This window comes from Anser brachyrhynchus, assembly GCF_964034855.1.
Source record: "Anser brachyrhynchus genome assembly, chromosome: 2".
NCBI classification, from domain to species: Eukaryota; Metazoa; Chordata; class Aves; order Anseriformes; family Anatidae; genus Anser; species Anser brachyrhynchus.
The window spans coordinates 116,992,839-117,012,274 of record NC_137695.1 but is presented as its reverse complement, the minus strand read 5'-3'; the positions used below and the strand labels follow the sequence as shown (position 1 = coordinate 117,012,274).

Sequence of the window (19,436 nt, the reverse complement as noted above, 5' to 3'; positions counted from 1 at the left end):
TGGAAACTAGAAAGATCTCTCTATTAAAGGAAATGAATAGTGTAATTGAGAAGTTCATCAAAGTAGGGCTGTATCTGAAAACTGCACGAATACCTTCTACTCCTTCAGTTACAATAACATTGCCACCTGATCACAGCTTGCAAGCTTCAAGTTGAAGGAGAACATTCCAGTCTGTGAGATAAGGGTCACAGCTTGTTATCTCATTTAGTCTATGTTATTACACAATTAAAGCAAGTCATATGGGAGGGGGTTGACAAGGCTGGGTGTCGGACTTCAACCTCTCCAGTTAACATTACTTTGTTCTGAAAGGACAGCTTGCATTTGGAGTTTACCAAATCAGAGGTTTCTGGACTGCATGTGAGCTGCAGTATTTTTTCCCTAAGAGGCTATAGTACAAAAGTCAAAGGAATGATTATTTTTCTGTATTCGTTTTGTGGACAAGAGCCACAGAACACAGTGAAATGATGCACTAACTTGAAGACGTGCATCACTTCTGCTCATTAGGAAAAAGCTGACTGGGAGATTTCCAAGTTGTTATACCATACCAGCTTGAATTTGACAACATTTTGCTCTGGAAACTTTTCTCCTTCAGCACACTGCCTGCAAGTACTGATCTGGAGAAGCGCTAAACTCATTTCAGTAGTATACACAGTTTAAGCGTGGATACTTCTCTCACTGCCTTTCCCAAATGCTTACTATGTTTTCTGTTTGCTGTCCAAACTAAGCAAGGAAAGTCACCACTTACCTGGAGAAATGGATACTTTGGACCAATTCACCATTTAACATGCTCATTATTTCCCTTATAGTTGACTGAACTTCTACAGTGGCCTTTTTTTTTCATCTAGAAGGCAAAGTCTTTTAGCTTGGATGGTGAAGCAGAACACTGGCAGTTGTTTTCCGTCACCTATGTTGTATAGAGAACTTTATCATAAGGACTAGGCATTTGTCTGATCCAATCTTATTGGGAAATCCATCTCTCTCAACATAAAAAGCACTTCCCCTCTTTCATAAACCTGCCGGTACAACAAATACTGTGCTGAAGAACCACTCTTACTGTTTCTTCTCAGGCACATGCAATCTCTCCTAGAGAACACAGCCCCTGTCAATGTTGCTAGATAAGCTTTTCTCAGACTGTGTCGCTTTCTACACTTAGTGCCTTAAAGTGGCAGCCTCCTAGGACCTAGAGTGACCAGAGGGTCCTTCACCTGAGCTTGGCACACCTCCTGTCTTGCATAAACCAGCTCACACTCTTTGCATCCAAGGCTCCCAAGGTGGCAGCTGGCTGAAGGGGTTTATGCACAGCTACTTTAACAAAGTAGCTAGTTATAAAATACATGTGTGAAAGGCAAACATGCATTTCGGGGCTCTAAATAAAACTACAAGTGAGATTTTTGTTTTCTAAACATGTATTCTTTTAACAGAACCCTTCTCTTTTCAGCAAGGTTAGTCAGCTATGGACACGCTGGACATGCTCAAGGCCAATCAAGGGAACAAGTCATGGAGCTAGATAGCACCCACAGCTTGAAGCATCCACCATCATCTGAAAGCAGGTCTCTCTCTAGCAATTCAATGAACACTTTATGCATGCTTGTGGTATAAGTCTAATTTTTCTCCCTTTTTGGTAGCCAGCTTACTTGTTCATTCATATAGCAAAAACATAAGATTCAACCCACGCTTTCCCACAGGATCCATTCCCCTGCAGAGGCCACCCAGCCGCCCTGGTCAGAGCACACCCCACCTCCCCAGAGCCCCAGCATAGCCAGGCAGTCCCTGCACCCTGCCATGCTCCTGCACATACAGCCCTTCAACTCAGTGTCAGACGGGATGCTCAGAGAAGTGCCGTCTTGGTAAAAAATATCAGGAGGTTGCAGCAAGCTGCACTTGCGCTTGAATTAAGCAGATCAGGCAAGGTCACTTCTGGTGAAACGTTCACTGGGACAAATTCTAATTCACCCAGATATTTTGTTCCCATACAGACAGCTGGAAGACTTTACAACACTCTCAAATGACAATGTTTGGCAACTTATCAAACAAACGAAATGCCTTTTGCCTGTCGAGAGCACGAGCACATCATTTTACTTCAGCGTTACTCTGCTCTCCCCCAGTGCAATGTGTCAGTTTTGCCAGACTGCTTTATCCTAAAGGAGACTGCCAGGGTTCAGCTTTCCCACTCTTTTTTTGATGACAAATTGATGTTGAAGTTAAATTTCCAGAATACAAAAGTGACCAAGATAATGTATTTTGTCATACAAGATATGCAAGGAATAATACAACTGAAGCAGTCTCAACTTTATTGGAGTGACTCGTTGTTACATTTGGAAGCCAACTATTTTTATTCCCAAAAAATACTGTTGCTTGCCTTTGTGCAGATGCTTATAACCTCCTCTTGTTGAGGTACCGTGCTCCTTTTCCTACTGTTCCACACTGGAAAACAGGACACGCAAGCCAACATCACAATTTTCTGACACTATGAAGCCAATAAATTCAGAAACATTTGCTGCTTCTTCTACAGCAGATTGTTAATTTCGAATAAAGCCCCATACTTTGGCAGTGCGTGCCCCAGAGGAGCAAGATGGAAGGAAGGGAAGAGGAAGGTGTGCATGTGTGTGGGGACATCTGCTCCCCTGGGCAAAGCTGAAGGTGTGCACAGTGGGACATAGCTGGGAGCAAAACTCCTCATGGTCAGTGTGACACGCAGATGCCAAAGTGAAGATTTGGGCTCACACACCAGGGAACCAAACCAAAAGGCCAGCCCAGCAGGAGGTGGAAAGAAACTTTCCTTCAGGCCCCTGGGGTGGTGCAGATTTCTTCAGAAACCACAAAAAATTAGAAAACTAGAAAAGATAAAGGGGAAGGACCCTACAGCACAGGTTATCAGGTGTGGAAGGTATATATTATTAAACAGCTTTCATCTCACCTGCCAGATCTCTCTCCTATTGAAAAGTACTTTTCCTTCTAACATGTATTTTTATGTTTTAATAAAATCAGCTTTGTGAACTGAAAGCCTCTAACACATCACTTATGCTCAAATCACAGAAAAGAGTGGTGTGGTTCCCCCTTAAAGCTCAGGCCCTGCCGCAGCACTTTGCAAGCACACAGGCTGGCACCCAGCTCCCATGAGCAGGCTTGCCAGCACCCTCCAGGACCAGCCTGTATGCCTGGGGCTGCGAGACAGGGAAAGGAAATACACCATTCTGTTTTACCTCAGACATAGCTCTCAGCAAGCCTCTTCCTGCAGTTTCAAGTTGTAGAAGTCAAATGTAAACAGGCCATCACAAAAAAAAACCAACAAAAAACAGGTAAATACCATAGTGCGCAGCAGGACATATATATGAAATAACAGCCCCTATACCACCGTCTCAGAAAGCTTAAATGGTTGCATTTAGGCTGCAGCATAACCTATACGTTTTCTCTCTTACTGTGCATCACTAGATTCAATAAAACCTCAAATAAGATCTTCACTCAGAGGAAGGCAATACTTTGAATTTTTCACGCTAATGCACAGTGAACAAAGCAGCGCCAACTCCTCTGTGCCACATTGTTTTAATGGACAGAAACTGTACCAGTAGCTACGCGATCCTTTCAAAGGAAGACAAAAGATACCACTGCCATCGGTCAGACAAACGTTTCTTGTTGGTCCACAGCTGCATAATAAGTTCCCTGTCATTTGACAGGCCCATCGCAGTGTTTCTCTATCTGCTTTTCTAACATGATCATGTGTTGCCTGTAGTCCCTGCACCCCAGTGAGGGATTACTGCTGCAGCAGACAATACATCATCCTGAAGTCATATATATAATGCTAATCACATCCTTTACCTGACGTGGCCTTCAAGCATCTCACACACTTGGCACAAGTTATTTCAGGTCAAGTGACATCTGACTGGGAGACCGACAGTTACATTTTTTCTCTATTTTATCTGCAGCCATAAACAAAATCTCTTTAGATCTCAGTCGTTTAAAGAGAGCTTTCATTGTCACTGCATCTGCTGCAACTCCCCTTTCAGCTCTCACAAGGCACAGAGGAGCTGAACTTCAGGCTTCTGCCTCATGATGGGAAGTGTTGCTCATTTGCATGATTGTCACAGAACCACAAGGCTGGGGTTGGAAGGGACCTCAAAGATCATCTAGTTCCAACTCCTCTGCCATAGGCAGGGACACCACCCACTAGATCAGATTGCCCAGGGCCTCATCTAATCTGGCCTTGAACACCTCCAGGGATGGGGCATCCACAACCTCTCTGGGCAACCTGTTCCAGTGCCTCACAACACAGTGAAAAATTTCCTCCTAACCTCTAATCTAAATCTCCCCTCTTTTAGCTTAAAACCATTTCCCCTTGTTCTGTTATTATCCAACTGAGCAAAGAGTTGCTCCTCATTTTTTTTTTTTATAAGTCCCCTTCAAGTACTGAAAGGCTGCAGTGAGGTCACCCCAGAGCCTTGTCTTCTCCAGGATGAACACCCCCAGCTCTCTCAGCCTTTCTTCAGAGGAGAGGTGCTCCAGCCCTCTGATCACCTTTGTGGCCCTCCTCCAGACCCACATCCTTCTTGTGCTGGGGGCCCCAGACCTGGATGCAGCACTCCAGGTGGGGCCTCACAAGGGCAGAGCAGAGGGGCACAATCCCCTCCCTCACCCTGCTGGCCACTCCTCTGTTGGTGCAGCCCAGGATGCAGTTGGCCTTCTGGGCTGCAAGCACGCACTGCTGGCTCATGTTAAACTTTCCATCCACCAGAACCCCCAAGTCCTTCTCTGCAGGGCTGCTCTCAATGAGTTCCTCTCCCAGTTTGTGCTCATGTCTCAGATTGCTGTGGCCTAGATGCAGCACCTTGCACTTGGACTTGTTGAACCTCATTAGGATCACATGGGCCCACTTCTCAAGCACGTCCATTGTCAGATGGATTAAAATTGCAAAAAGTCAAGTCTGCAAGACACAGCATCTTGTTTGAACTCAGCAGCTTGGTTTGACTTGAAATAAACTAGGGCAGTAGAGGCCAGATGACATTTTCCTCTGACAACAATGCCCTGAAAAAAAATACCATTAAAGGTCAGCCTCTTCTCACAGATAACTAGTTATAGGACTGGAGGGAATGGCCTCAAGTTGCGCTGGGGAGGTTTAGGTTGGAAATTAGGAGACATTTCTTCTCAGAAAGAGTAGTCAGGCACTGGAACCGGTTGCCTAGGGAGCTGCTGGAGTCACCATCCCTGGGGGTGTTCAAGGAAAGGTTAGATGTGGTGCTTAGGGACATGGTTTAGTGGGTGACGTTGGTGGTTGGGTGGTGGTTGAACCAGATGATCTTGAAGGTCTTTTCCAACCTTAATGATTCTATGAAATCCAGTCATGTTAAAGAAACTGCAATGATCCTAAGACCTGTAAAACCCCTGATTTCAGGATCCCAGAACCTAAACAAATCAGGAGAATCCATTGAGGTCTGCCGATTCATAAAGTAACAAGGCACCCAGCTAAGTATAGCCAGCTCAGGTCTTCTCAACAGTACACTGAAAACCAACTTTGGCTGACCCAAAAATATCAGTAAAATGCATTTCTGTCCTCAACCAGGAGTTCAAAAGTTCAGTTTCTTGGTGGTAGCAGAGGAGATGGTGGGAAACAAGGAGAGCCATTGAAGACTGTTCAGGGCCAGCAAAGTTTTAAGGCTGGACAAATTCTCAGAAGCTGCCATCAAGACATGGCCTCTCTCCATCCACTCTGCCTCCCCACCCTGCTGAGAGCCTCCCTCCTCAAATTGGGCCCTCTCAGGCCACCCTGGCCAACCCCTTCCCATGACTGCCCCTCCAGCTCTGCATCCACCACAGCTGACACCCGTGAGCCACCCCATGCCTCTCCTCTAGCTCAGCTCTAAAGGTGCTTGTGTTGCCATACATGGACCAGGAAGGGCGAACCCACAGCAGAACTTAGTTTTAGCATCCACCCAAATATGCTAAAGCTTAATGCTTGAATCTTCTGATAGCAAAACTATTTAAACGTGAGAGGACTAACAAAATACCAGTCTGGAGTAACCCAGCTGTCAGTGCCATTCTTGATATACCACCTCGAAGAAGTAAGTTACTTAGAAGGAAGATGTCCAATGAAAATCTCTTAATTACTCATCTCACCAACAAGAAATCATCTTTGTAGATTTCCGCATTTAATACCAATGTGGCTCCAAAAATCAAGATCAGGAGAGGAAGGTGGCACCTTCGGTTTGTGTTTTGGCTACTCAAAACCAGGCTATTAAAAATTACCTAAATTTATCAAAAATAGTAAATAATCTACCATGAGAAAACCACTCCCCTTCACTCATTCATGTTGAATAGCAGGTTAGTGTCACAAATGCTCTGGATAAGTACTTTATTCCATGAACTTTGCTTTTCAAGTCAAAAAATGACAGAAGTCACTTTAATCCCTACTTATAGGAGTGGCAAGATTTAGAGATGTGTTAAGGAATGTATCAATATCCTGAAGTAATTCTATACTGCGCACTTGAAAAAGCTCGAACTTTCTCCCTGTTTTGGAAAACCCTTCCAAAAGTATCCAAGAGCAGAGGCATCTATGACTTTCTGTCAACATTGAAAGTACTTTCCTCTTCCTTTGTCCCATTTAGTGTATTAGTAAAATAAAAAATAACAGCAAATATTTCTGAACAGTTTGGTATACAGCAGTTTACAAGACACTTAAAATAAACGCGATGCACTTAAAAAAACTGTGAGGAATCTAACCACAGCATGGTTAGATACCGGAAGAATGGCAGTGGATAGAGCCAAGGGGACTCCCTTGCAGGACACTGCTCTACTGTCAAATGAGCCTCCTCCCACCACAACCCAGTACAGTCAGAATTTCTTGCATATCAGTGAAAACACATGGCAAAAAGCAGAAATGGCCACACTGCTCAAGCATCCTACAAGTTCAATATTGACAGTAAAAACTCCAAACCAAAACCACAGCATTATCAAGGTGGAAAACGTGTCTCCTCCAACTCAGGACACATTTATTTTCTCATGTCTACTAAGCACACAAAGTCAAAATGCTCTGACAGCCTTTCCAACTTGCATCAGATCATTTTGCCCAAAGGGCTGTCAGTCAGTTCCTTGCCAACTGCATTAATTCACAGCTTTCCTTACAGGGGAAAAAAAAAGAAAAGAAAACTCATCAGCACCACCAGTTCTACGGAAACCATGACTTTGGTTATTTTTGTAGAGCTTGGCAGTAAAACTAGAATAATTTGCAGAAAAACTAGTAGACCATTGACCTGCAAACACCTCACATGTTTTGGGAGCAGTGATTAAAGGAGCGACTTCACTCCTTCTAAATTGAAGGTTAACAAAAGAAAATCTAGTTATCTACAGCTAAAGTGACTGGAAGGAAAAAATAATTTTTCAAATTCTTGTCTCTTGTTGCTTTTAAAGTTTTTGGAGAATTCCAGCCTTCAATTTTCCCAGAGGCCTGAGAGGAGCTCCAAAATATTGTTTTCAAGGTTCATTCCCCTTTTGCCAGTTCCTGGCAACTGTGCTTTATCGGCGCACCAGCAAGAAGCCCAGAGCTAGGTAAGCAGTGCTACAGGATTGATATTTTTATGCTGACCAGCATTCTTGACGCATCCCAACTGCACACCCTACATTGCTGTGACCATTTCTTAGTACAATGCATTTGACTTCAGTTGATGATTGTAAAAGTTTTCACCCAGACATCTTGTAAACTGATACAGACCTGTCTATAAAAGTATTGTACCACCATGAACACTTATGTGCTCAATAGCAAACAGGCCTTCATGGCACCTAATCTCATCTAGGGGCATTCACAGCAACTCAAGAGACCTCTGCTGAACAGAATAGTTTACAAGCATTTATGTGCAGGTGCATAAAAGGAAACTGTGATACACTATAAACCAGAAATTATGACAAGATTCCTGGGTGTATCAAAGAGTTATGACTAAGCCACAACAATTATGCAATTAAGCATAGCATATCTTTTATTTGTATGCTTGAGAAACTAATATTGGGGTGGATAACAAACAGCAGCACAATAACAAAAACCACAATAACCTCAGCATTGTAGACAGGTGGTACAAATTAGTCCCCAAAGCCATCAGCCATCAAGATCTGATCAACCTATAACAAATAGTAATCTCCTCAAATTCTAATAAATTATGGCATGTTTTTTAATTTTTTTTTCTTTTTTTTTTTTCCCACTTGACTTAGCATTACAGGAATAAAAAGCTATATAGAAAAATACTCCAACTATACATGGCAAAGAAAATACAGACCTTTGAAATTACAGTAGTACTCAAGTCTCTGCCACAAAAAGTACTATGCATAAAAGAGAACTAAGGTAGCAAAGCAGACTCCACAACTTACCTTACTTCGCTGTTTCGAAGATGTGCTTAGATGATCATTTGCATTATGGGAATCTTTATGAGGCCTTGACATAGTAGCAAATTTACTTTATTTTTTAAAATAAAACCCTGCTAAATAAAACTGACAGTTGTCAGAGACTGGTAGAAAAGAGCTCCCCTAGAAAACTTCCTTTTATAAACCTCACCATGGGTGTAGCTAAATGACTAGCTCCACCCTTCATCCCACCCAGAAACTCAGCCTGTAATAAAGGTTTCTGAAGCAAGATGATCATGTTGTCAACTTCTCATGTGCTCTGTTTACTAGCAAGGGAAAAAAAAAAAAAGTAGATACGTAGTTGATAGCTTTACAAGCTAATGGGAAAATGTAGATAAATACAATTAACCTTGTCCCTAATATTTGCATTTCCTGCAACTTAGTCTAGAAATGTTAAGTGGGTGATCTTGCTTGGTTGCTTTCTTTTTAAAAGCACTGCTGTAACAACCTGAGGGAAGCCCAACAGCTTTTGCTCTTTATTTGTATTAGAGATGCATCCTATTGGAAACCAAACACATCTATTAACTTGCAGCAATTGTTACTTACATCACCACAACCTATCAAGAGCCTTCACCACTTACATCATGATGATGATGCAAGATCGAAGCCCTTTGCACACCTCTTTAAAATGCACACAAGCCCTGCCTGTGAAGGGACCACCACCAACAGGAACTAGATTCTGTTCCTTTGTCCTCTAACTACTTTACTTCTTAAAAAGTCAATTTTCTTTTTTTCCCTCAAGGCCTAATTCAAGAGAACAGGGAGATAGACTAGGACGTTGCCACTAAGGCAATATTGCCTGAGTGGTGATATACTGATTTAGTGTGTAATATAAACAAACCTAGATGTATATACTCTCATTTCTTACTCAAGTTTTTGTACTATCCCAACTGGTATTTTTTGGTTTTAAAAATAGAAGTATAAGGAGTTGCAAATGCATAGTGGCTATGGTTTTCTTCCCTGAATAGTTGAGGTTATCCTGGCACTCCTGCAGGAGCCTGGGTGTGAAATCAGAGTTCTTGAGCTGTTGGCAGGGGCCCAGCTATGCTTCTATCATCTGGGTTTGCTTTCAAGGGAGTGATTAGGAGATTATGTTCTCGTTAACAAGATCGGTGCAAGTAATGCCTATTATGCCCAACATTTCCTGTATTTAAGTTGAAGCGATTGTTCCATCTTGATATGGAGAGGATGACGTACTTTCTTGAGATTTTGTGGTTTGGGCCCAATCTTAACTTTAATAAGTGTTACAAAAAGAACATTTATCCCTTCTCACAAAACCAGTCCATTTCTGTCTGAAAATGTTAATTGGTCTTTAAAACACATGCATCCATATGGAGCTATTACTATATCATTAAAATACAAACTTTATATTGCCTGTGTTCGTCTTCCCCTCCTCCCAAAGTGTCAGATGGAGGAAAAACATATCTTCATTGCAACAAGAAATTTTGCGTAATAAACTAGAGCATTCACTTTTAAAGTATATTTTACTTTAAAATCCGTATTTAAAGGACACATACTCATGCCTCTTTCTGTGGCTGCAAATCTGTAATCTCATGTCATGCCATGCATGAATGTAAAAATTCTTCAGTGTTCTCCAGGGACAATAAAACCATTTCACCTTTTAGGGAAACTCTGATAATTCTGGGGAAAATAAAACATCTTTGAGAGTTCACAAATTAAACATTGCACCTAAGAGTAAAGAAAACATTTCTATTTAAATACAAAGTTGAGAGAAATATAGAAGAGCTCATTTTCTTTCCTACCCTGATGTCTGTGGTTGAGTTCTCACTTATCAAGGTATTGGGGGGAATCCAGAGGTGTGTGTGAAGGGAGGAGGAACATCACAGGCGATGGGCAAAACCAGAAAATGGGATACAGGTACTGGTATGTTGTGCTCAGTGCAGCTAACTCTGTACCTAGGATAGGACTTGAAACCACCTTCTGTTAGGAATACATGAACAGCGATGATAATGGAAAGGCTTTAACTTTTACAGGCTCTGTTGTTTTGGCTGGTAGTACCTGCACTTAAAGCCTGAAATGGTGAAACTGGGTATATGGTCTGACCTGCAGCAGCTAGCAACTAAAACTGTGAGAGAAAGTGCTCAGTGCCTGGGATTCGCTTTTAAAAAACCCTGCACATGAGGCGGGGGAGGTGGATAACTATATATGTGTATATATCTACGTATATCTATGGTTCTCTGAGTAGCACCAATGCCTCTTACAACTCTTATTGCACACCTGCACTGCCTGCTAGAACCACTTTATTCTTGTCCTAATGGCAAACACAGCATCACGCAGCTGTACGAGCAATCACACTTTTTGCCATTACTACTACAGGAAATTGCTAAAGCTTAAGAGACCAGATCATGTTTTAGCAGCTGAAACTGGAAGAGGTGAGTACAAAGCAAACAACCAAGTGGCTAGCAGGTCAGTCCTCACTGAGAGGTCACCCCAGTGATACCCACCTCCATTGATGCCATCTTGCTTTTGCCAGCTATTACCCTGCAAAGGCAAGACTTAAAAGTGCATTTTAAGAAGGGCTGCCAGATCTTCTCAAAACCTGCTCACGCTTAGCAAGGCCTCAATGTTCAAAGTACAATATTTGTATGGCTGCTGGCACTTCAGGTCCAGGGGAGGACTTTGAATGTGAGTCCTGTTTTGTTCCACAGTCCCTTCCTTCCTCACAGCCTCCTGGAGCAAAAGCTCTTGGATCGATAAAGCAGCACGTTCAGCTCCTGAACACAGTACCTACTTCTCGCTCCTCTTGGGAAAACACAATACTTTGTGCTCCGCTGCATGGCTGGGGTAAGGGTAAGCTGAAAATCTGTGGGGTACCCTTTCCTAGTGTCTGTCCCTTCTTACTAAATCCATGATCAGAGCAGGTTACGAGAGTTATGTGTCAAATGCTGTGCAACTGTAAACAAGCCTCTGCCTGTTAGAAGAGAGGTTTAAAGAATCATTTTTAAAGAGTGATGGAAAGTGACAAGAGGAGAACCCACATCGGCAACGTACAAACTAGGGATCAAAAGAGGAGGCTGTCCACTCCGCCAGCAAAGCCAGAGATAAAGAAGGAGAAAAGTAAGCCGGCAAAATTACTGACAGTAGGAAATGGTGAAATCAGAGTGCTGCTAAGAGGAAGAGAAACAGACAAAGAATGTGAAAAATTTCTCAAGAGGTATTGTGTGAGAAAGGAGCACTCCAGAGCAGCAGCTAAAGAAGCAGCAGTGAATGGGTGCAGAGCTCCTTCCAGGCACACACACACACAAACAAAAAAGAACCCAGAAGTGGCTGAAAGCCCAGAGCTTTTGTTTTCTTAACTATTTTTTTTTGTGTGTGTCATCTGGAATTATTTAAACTGCACTTCAGAAGTTTTCCAAGAGACAGCAAACCTAGAGCTGCTGTTCAAAACTTCAGCAAATGCAGTTTGCCTCTGACATTCCCCAGGCTGTTTTCAGCTGCACCTTGCAAGCTTTGCTTCCAAGACACATCTTCCTAGCAAGTTTCCTGTGGCTTGCTAACGAGGTGCAAAGATCTTCATGACCAGTTGTCAATATGTACTCTTCTGTATCTCTAAACTTGCTGCTTTGTTTGTAAACGTTTCTCACGGTTGTAATTGACACCGATGCACATGAGGAAGTTAATGGAGTTGAAAGAAGTGGAAGGGAACCGACTATAAAAAGTTATTGCAATTAATAATGGCTGAGAGCTTGATCCACTAGACGATGTAAAGTTTGTGATAATAAATGAGCAGCTTTAAGGCTTACTCTGTATATGCCGCACACTTCATTTATGTGTTTTTAAATATCCAGTCATTTGGAAATAACGGGTACTGCTCAGCTTCACAGCAGAGCTGCAGACAACCTGCTGAAGAGGAACACAGCTGCACGAGTGGGACATCCTGCCCATGCCAGGGAAACCCCACTGCACGTGACGCTGTATGGAGCATCACAAGCCAAGGCAAATATTTGTTGGTGGTGCAGTCTACTAGTTGGAGTTGAAGCAGCAATCCTGATAAGATAGGAGCTCTCCACTGCCTCTATGGTTAGCTTAATTACAAACATAAGTCATCTGTTCTCCTTTTGTGTGTGTGTACTTCTATTAATTCTAATGATGTCCTCCTACCACCTACCAATAAGCTATTTCCAATTTTAGAAAGTAAAGCAATCAACACTGGCAAGCATTTGAGAAAGTATTTATCTAGCCATCAAAATCCACAAGACCCAAGCAATATTTGTATTTGCAGACACTCCTGCAAGACAATGTCTTCTGATCTACAGATATGAAGATCTCAGGAATCTGATGGAAATTGAGAGAGGAATTCATGGAGTGCTTCCGCTTTGCCTCTTAGGCTGGGCCTTTCCCTCTGACTTGCAAACATTCTTGGATTTGAAAGTGTGAGCTCTGCAAGGGATGCTGCGTTCCCAGTAGAGATGAGTCATGAGATCCAAGGTTAGTTTCAAGTGCCACACTGCAATAAAGCTTCGAGAACAAGTTTATTCATAGCATTTCTATTTAGTCTGAGTATGGTACAGCCAGACAAAGCATACTGTTTTCTTTTGATAAAATTTGACATGCTTTGCTCGCAGTGCGATTCAAACTCTCTAAAGAGATCGTTACAAGTCTATATTAAGCCCAGTATTAATTTGGACATAAAATGGTTACCAGATCAAAGCATATTTTCATAAAATTCCTCAGGAAGGAGTAGCCTGAGAAGATTTTTGGCTATTTCACATTACAAGTTGCATAACCAAACTCTGCAGTGAAATCAGAGACATATTCTTCCCTGCTGACTTTAACAAGTCTATCAAACCTACAAACAGATTTACTAGTTAGAACAACTCAGTATCTGAAACTTGTATCTGATAAACCTTCATCTTACATCCTCCTTCCCTTCTCATCTGTCAAATCTAGGCAGGATTTGTATTTTTGGGCAACTTGTTATTTTTATGTGGTTTTAGTTTGGCATTAGCAATTAGATCAGCCTGAAAGCTTGTCACTTATGTGTATGGTAGATTACTCAGTGTTAAGACCCTACTAATTTTATCCCTTAGGAAAATTTACTCGAATGTACTTGAATTCTTTTGCATATTGAATATATGAAATGCCTGAAGAAATACTATTGATTTCTTCCTCAAGGTGGAAAAGTCCCAAGGTCAGCCATTCCCAGAAGAGGCCGTGTTAAAGATTAGGCTCCTGTAAGGCATTAGAACTGGTTCTAGCCTTCAAATGGGACAGATCTGAAACCTCATTCAAGGCTCAATGGAATAAAGCTGGATGAATGGAAACATCTTCAGCAACAGGCTCAGGAGATTCTGGGGCCGAAGAGGTGTTCGACCAGGATCAAAGCTCTCCCCACAGACTTTGCCATGCTTTCATCTTCCTTACCACCCCTTCTCCTCCAGACTTTCTTTACCAGGCCGCTGTGGAGCATCAACCCCTCTTCAGGGCGGCAGCTGCTGATCGGATTCGAGCACACTTGCCCCACCTGAAGCCTTGTTCTTGCTACAGGGACTATTAGGGGGCAGGGTAGGTTTCCTTCAGCCTTTTTAAAATCCTGTTTGGACATGGCCAAAATAAAAAATAGCACATGGCAGCCCGGCTGCTAGGCTGCTGACGCTGGGCAGTGCTCCCAGAGCTGCCCTTAATCCTTCCTGCCCGTCCTGCGGCTGCGCGATGGGCATACGGTTCAGCCCACCGATGACATATGCAACAAGAAACAGCTCCAGCTGCATCTTTAGCTAATAAGACGATAAATACTTGTCCTAACAGCTTTCCTAGGGCATTCTTGTTCTTTTCTGGATCCTTGCCCTATGGTTCAAGTTCTGCCTTTTACTTTCCTCATTCTTTAGCCCTGCTGTCAGTCCCCTTTCCTCCACACCTGACCTTCCCACATGCAGACTAGTCACTGCTTCTTCTTTACTGTCCATGAAGTGTCTCTTCAATCCTTTTGTAAAAAATACTCTGTTTGAGGCTTTTCCCCACCTACCCTTCCAAGACAATACGCATAGTTTCCCTCGCTCCCCTTAGGGTGCACATTGCTCTGCCAGAGCTCAGTCTTCGAGCTGCCTCTCCCAGAGGCTGTCACTGCAGAGGCTGGCAGCAGGGAGGGTGCGGAGGCACCCCTTGGCAGTAAGGATGCAAAAGTTGCCACAGATTGCCCAAATCACCTCACCTTTTCAGCAGCGAGAGATCTAGCCCCATCAAAGCTGCAAGGAATTCACACAAGCACTCACAGCTATCCTAAACTTAGTGCTCAAATAAGCCAAAACACCGAGTTTTGTATACACACATAAATATATACAAATAAATGGTATATAGAGAGGTGCTGAAAGATTCAGGATCTCATTTAAGCCTCACCCAACAACAACACATGTGCCATCATGCAGTGGTTGGACTTTGGGCCACCAGTGACTCAGAGCAATGCTATCGACATGTTCACCACCGGTGCTTTCTGCACCATCTGCATTTTTCCTCCCCATGCCTCATACAAACACTGGCCCAGCCCAGCTCTTTGAGACAGCAGCTTACAGTTTTTAACATGATATTGTATCACTCTCCAGAGGTGCCTGAGGGAAAAATTCCACTCACCTAATTGTGTTAGTCTGAAGTTTCTCCCTCTTCTGGGATTAAGCTATTTTTTTTTTTTAAACTGAATTGTATTAAGGTTTCAATGTTGCAAGAGAAGGGCCAGGATAATGGCTATTTTAACCAAAATAGGTGTTTTAGCAAAAATTGTAGCAATTTTGAAGGCTCCCATTTTTTTCCCCTCCAAGTTTAGCTGCAGATGAATTCTTGTGATTACCCATTCAGGTGTCCGTGTATGTGTGTGCAGCACTGTTTGTGGTTTACATAATTACTCCTCCAAGTATTTCATCAGCATTTGGAGTAATGGTCAAAAAATAACACAGAAAAATATCTGGACAAGGCTTCACGTTAGCAAGAAGAGACAATATGAACTGGTTGAGAACACTTGGACCTGTAAGAGCTGAAAGAAACCCAATTTGAGAGTTTTATTGTCAAAGGGAGGACTTATATTTATAATATCAGGCAACTGAAGTTAATCAGGACAAGGCAACACACACTAAATCAAAGGGCTGAAATATCTATTCCAGTCACCCACCACCAGTCAGGATTGTCAGTGTGGTTATTTCCAACACACTTCAGAGAACAAGCAATAAAGACTCCGTGTCCTTCTGAGTCACCTGCTTCTGCTACCCTTGTGGACAGGTTTCGAGGAGCAAAAGCTACCACACAGGCATCCCTGTTCCTTCTTGGGGGAACAGACACTACAGGAAGATGTAACCTTGAGAAACAGGTACCTACATGGTAAGTGGCCTATTGCCAGAAGTTTTAAATAAGCAGAAGACACCCCAAATTACCAAACCATACGCAGCACAAGAAGTTCTTTCAGTCTGTTAGGGCTGCTGGCCAGCTCATGCCAACCTACTGTGTCACACCCCACAAAGCGAGGTCATAGAAAAGTATCCAGATTTTTCCCCTCTTTGAAATATATCCAAAAGGTGTAGGTATCACAAAAAGACACCAAGCCCATTAGACATTAACTGCCCTGTCTGCTGCAGTCCCTGGCTCCCTCCTGCTCTCCTACCAAGCTGATCCTTTTCTCCTTATACAACTGAAGCAGCTCATGGATTCTGCATGCTGAATTTGAGGCAGACTGACAGAAACAACACTTACCTTACAAGAAGTCAAATTTATAAACCGTTGGTCGTTTCTTAATCCCTTGCTTCTATTTCAATAGCTTACGTAGCATCTCAGTCACCTTCCTCTACCAGGGGCAGCAGGAAGCTTCACTATCCCAGCAGCAGTACCGCAAATATCGTATGTTTTAGGAAGACACAGAGCTTCCTGCAGCTCAAACACTGTATGCATGACAGATACAGCAGTAGGTGAGTTAAGGGGTCATAACCTCACCTATCCTTACTTTTGGGATGATTTCACCACAAGGGCTTTACTAACAAGCAGCCACTGAATCCCAGCAGTGGTTGCGCACATCCCTGGTGCGAGACAAAGGCATTTTGTGCTCTTTGTGTCTTCCCACCCGTCGGGTGGAGGCTGGCCCCACACATCCAGCTGTGTGCCTGAAGATGGAAGCAGGGGTAAAAGCAGGGGTCCCTATATCTCAGCGAAAGGGAGATGGAGCAAGCACGCATACAGCAAGGATTCAGAGAGCATTCGGTCCGCGACCTGGACATCCTGACATGATAGTGAGTACAGCTGCTCATACAGCTGTTGAATAACAAACATCTCAGGATGCCCTTGAGATGGTTCTTCTAAACACCGAGCACTTTACTGAAGAAAACAGAATCAAACCAGAAGATTTACCCCGCAACAGTGTTCCTGCAGAAGTTTTTAAACAGTTCATTTTACTTTAAAAGATAGTATCTTTTGAAAGAGCAAATGCATCTTATAAAATAACCTTTAAACCGTATTTCAAACAAAGCGTCACGCTGTTCTGCTGTTCCACTTCTGAAATGCCATCTCCGTCTCACTGTTTGTCTTCCCTTAAAACACAGCGAAATTGCTGCAATACTTCATTTAAAAAAAGTTTTCACCTTCTTTACCGCTTCAGCTTTCTCTCTGTTTTAAGTCGTGGGCTTATACCCTTAGTGTCGTTTCATTTGCTGCACACCTCGGGGGCAGAGATAAAAAAGCAAATACCCCTTGGGGAGGCGAGTAAAGTCCGACAAGGACTGTAACTCACTCACTACGGAAAGCACCGGAGGGCTGTTAGCAGGTGTAGCCGTTCAAAACGGGGAAAAAAAAAATAAGAATAAGGATAATAAATGTTTGTTTTCGTAACCTCACGTGCACCGACACCGCACGGGCAGCTCGCAGCTTCAGGGGGTGCTGGCGGCTGGCCGTGCTGCCGCAGGGTGCCCGGCCGGGCGGCGCGGATCCCTCGGCTGCAAGGTGCGCCCGCCGCGGGGCCCTCCTCCGGCACCGGGAGCTGCTGCAGCCCCTCGCTGCGTGCCCGGCGGGACCCTCGGCACGCGCCCAGCACCTCCCGCAGACCCTCAGCTCCGGACAAGGAAGACGCCCGGACAGACACCCGGACAGACGCCCGGACAGACACCCGGACAGACACCCGGACAAAGCCGCCCCCTCCCCGCCCGGCACGGCTCCCACCGCCCCTCTCCCGCTGCCGGCGTGGCCCGGCTCCCCCCGGGGGGGGGACGGGGCGAGGGGCGACCCCAGCCCAGGAGGGGCCGGGCTCGGCCTCACCTGCTCCGCTCCGCTGCTCGCCACCGCCGCTTTTCCCTCGCCCCTGCAGCCCGGCTTTGTCCGCCCGCCCCGCCCGGGATTCGCCACGTGAACCGCGCGGGCACCGCTCCCAGCGGCCCGGCACGGCTCGGCACGGCTCCGCTCCGAGCCCCCCGCCGCCCGCCCCCCGGCCCCGCCGCCCCCCCGGCCCCCCGAAGCCCCCCTCTCGCCCCGGCAGCCCGGGGGGGGAGCCGTCGGGCCCCCCGCCGTGGTCCTGCCCCGCCCGCGTGGAGCTCCGGGTTTGGGGGTTTGTGAGCTCGGTGTCACGCAGCGCTGAGCGCTGGGGGGAGGCGAGCTCGGTGCAGGGCGATTTCCCTGGTTTTTTTTTGGGACGGGTTTTCTCCAAACCTCGGCTCGGAGGAAAAGAAGCGGCGCGGATCGTTGCCTCTCTCTTAACGCAACCCGATCTTTCAGACGTTAACTTAGGACAGGTTCAGATGAAGGAAAAGAAAAAAAAAAAAGAGGGGAGAAAAACAAGCTCCAAAGCTCTGAAATAAATAGCCTGAATTTGCTGTAGCCTCTTGTTCTACACAGGGGAAGGCATCGCGTCCATCGGAGGAGACGGCGCCACTCCTCCCTGAGCGGCTCCGTGTGGGTGAGTAGGACAGAGACCCAGATTCCCCCCTCTCCTGCTGTGCACCATCCCATGGTCCCAAGGATGCACAAATCCCATACAGACCTGGCACAGCAGCCCTGCTGCCCCTTTGAATTGAGGGAAAGGAGATGGGGGAAACCCAGCGGGTCTCCAACCCTTCCCATGGCTTGGGTCAAAGCCAAGGTGCAGATGTGCACCGCCACCACCAAGCGGGTCAGGGCCACCTGCTCCAAAAGGTGCAGACCAGGGCTCGAAGCTGGTCTCACAGCAGTCAAATCTCTCCTGGGAGAAGGGCAGTGACAGGGCCACGCCGCCGGCACCACCCCGCACCGCTGATGAAATGGCGCTAAAACATCCAGCTGTCAAAACAGGCCGGGAGGCCAAGTGTGCCCGTGAGCCCTGCTGCTTTTCACAGTTCAGACACCTCACAGATGTCTGAAATGTCCCAGATATGAGCACTCGCAGGTAGTGCAGAGCGGCCAGCGTTTCAAAACCTGCCATTCAAAGTCAAAAGAATTTCCCGGCTTTTTTGGTAGTGTCTGAAAACTGCCAAATTTCTTCCTAGTCCTGTCACTTTGTGTCATAATGATATGAAATCTATTTTTGTGTCCATGGAACAATTAGAGGATTTTACTGCATCTGCAGACTATGCTTAGCAGAGTTTTAAGATCAAAAGATATGCTATTTTTGTATGGTCATCTCTGGAACTTTGCACAGCAGTGTCTGAGCTGCTGGTGAATGATTTTGTCATCAGCCTGTGCCTGAGCAGCGCAGGAATTCGGTTATCTTCTCTGTGCAGGAAGGGAGGCTGCAGAGCAAAGAGAGAAAGTTAAGCTTAAAAATGTCCCTTCATTTTTGAGCATACCCAGTCTCAATGCCCACAAGGAGACCTGCCATCCCAGGAGACCTGTCATCTGCAGGTTTAGCGACAGGTCACCACTTGGCCGTCCCTCTCTCCTGCTCATGGTCTCTTGTCCTGGCACTGGGTACCACCGAACAGAGCCTGGCTCTGTCCTCTTTGCACTTCCCTTCCAGTGTTTATAGACACCGATAAACTCCCCCCTGAGCCTCCTCTTCTCCAGGCTGAGCAGTCCCAGCTCTCTCAGCCTCTCCTCGTAGGAGAGGTGCTCCAGTCCGTTCATTAATTTTGTGGCCCTATGTTTGTCTCATTCTAGTATGT

General features: G+C 45.0%; 1 protein-coding gene across 3 annotated transcripts in view; it reads right to left on the bottom strand.

Moving 5' to 3' along the window:
- The window catches only part of MAPRE2 (microtubule associated protein RP/EB family member 2), a gene marked incomplete at its 5' end in the record, with an annotated part of 100,264 nt that extends 82,560 nt beyond the window's left edge, over positions 1 to 17,704 (bottom strand). The window contains one exon of one of the 3 annotated variants that reach the window (XM_080578448.1): positions 17,623 to 17,704. Coding sequence is in view for 2 of the 3 variants with exons in the window: in XM_080578444.1 (XP_080434570.1) it covers positions 8,347 to 8,418 (72 nt within the window). Of the gene's footprint in view, positions 1 to 8,346; positions 8,503 to 17,622 lie in introns of those variants that run through there. The other 2 variants (XM_080578444.1, XM_080578446.1) reach the window with 2 other exon arrangements.
- Between the last annotated feature and the right edge of the window lie 1,732 nt (positions 17,705 to 19,436).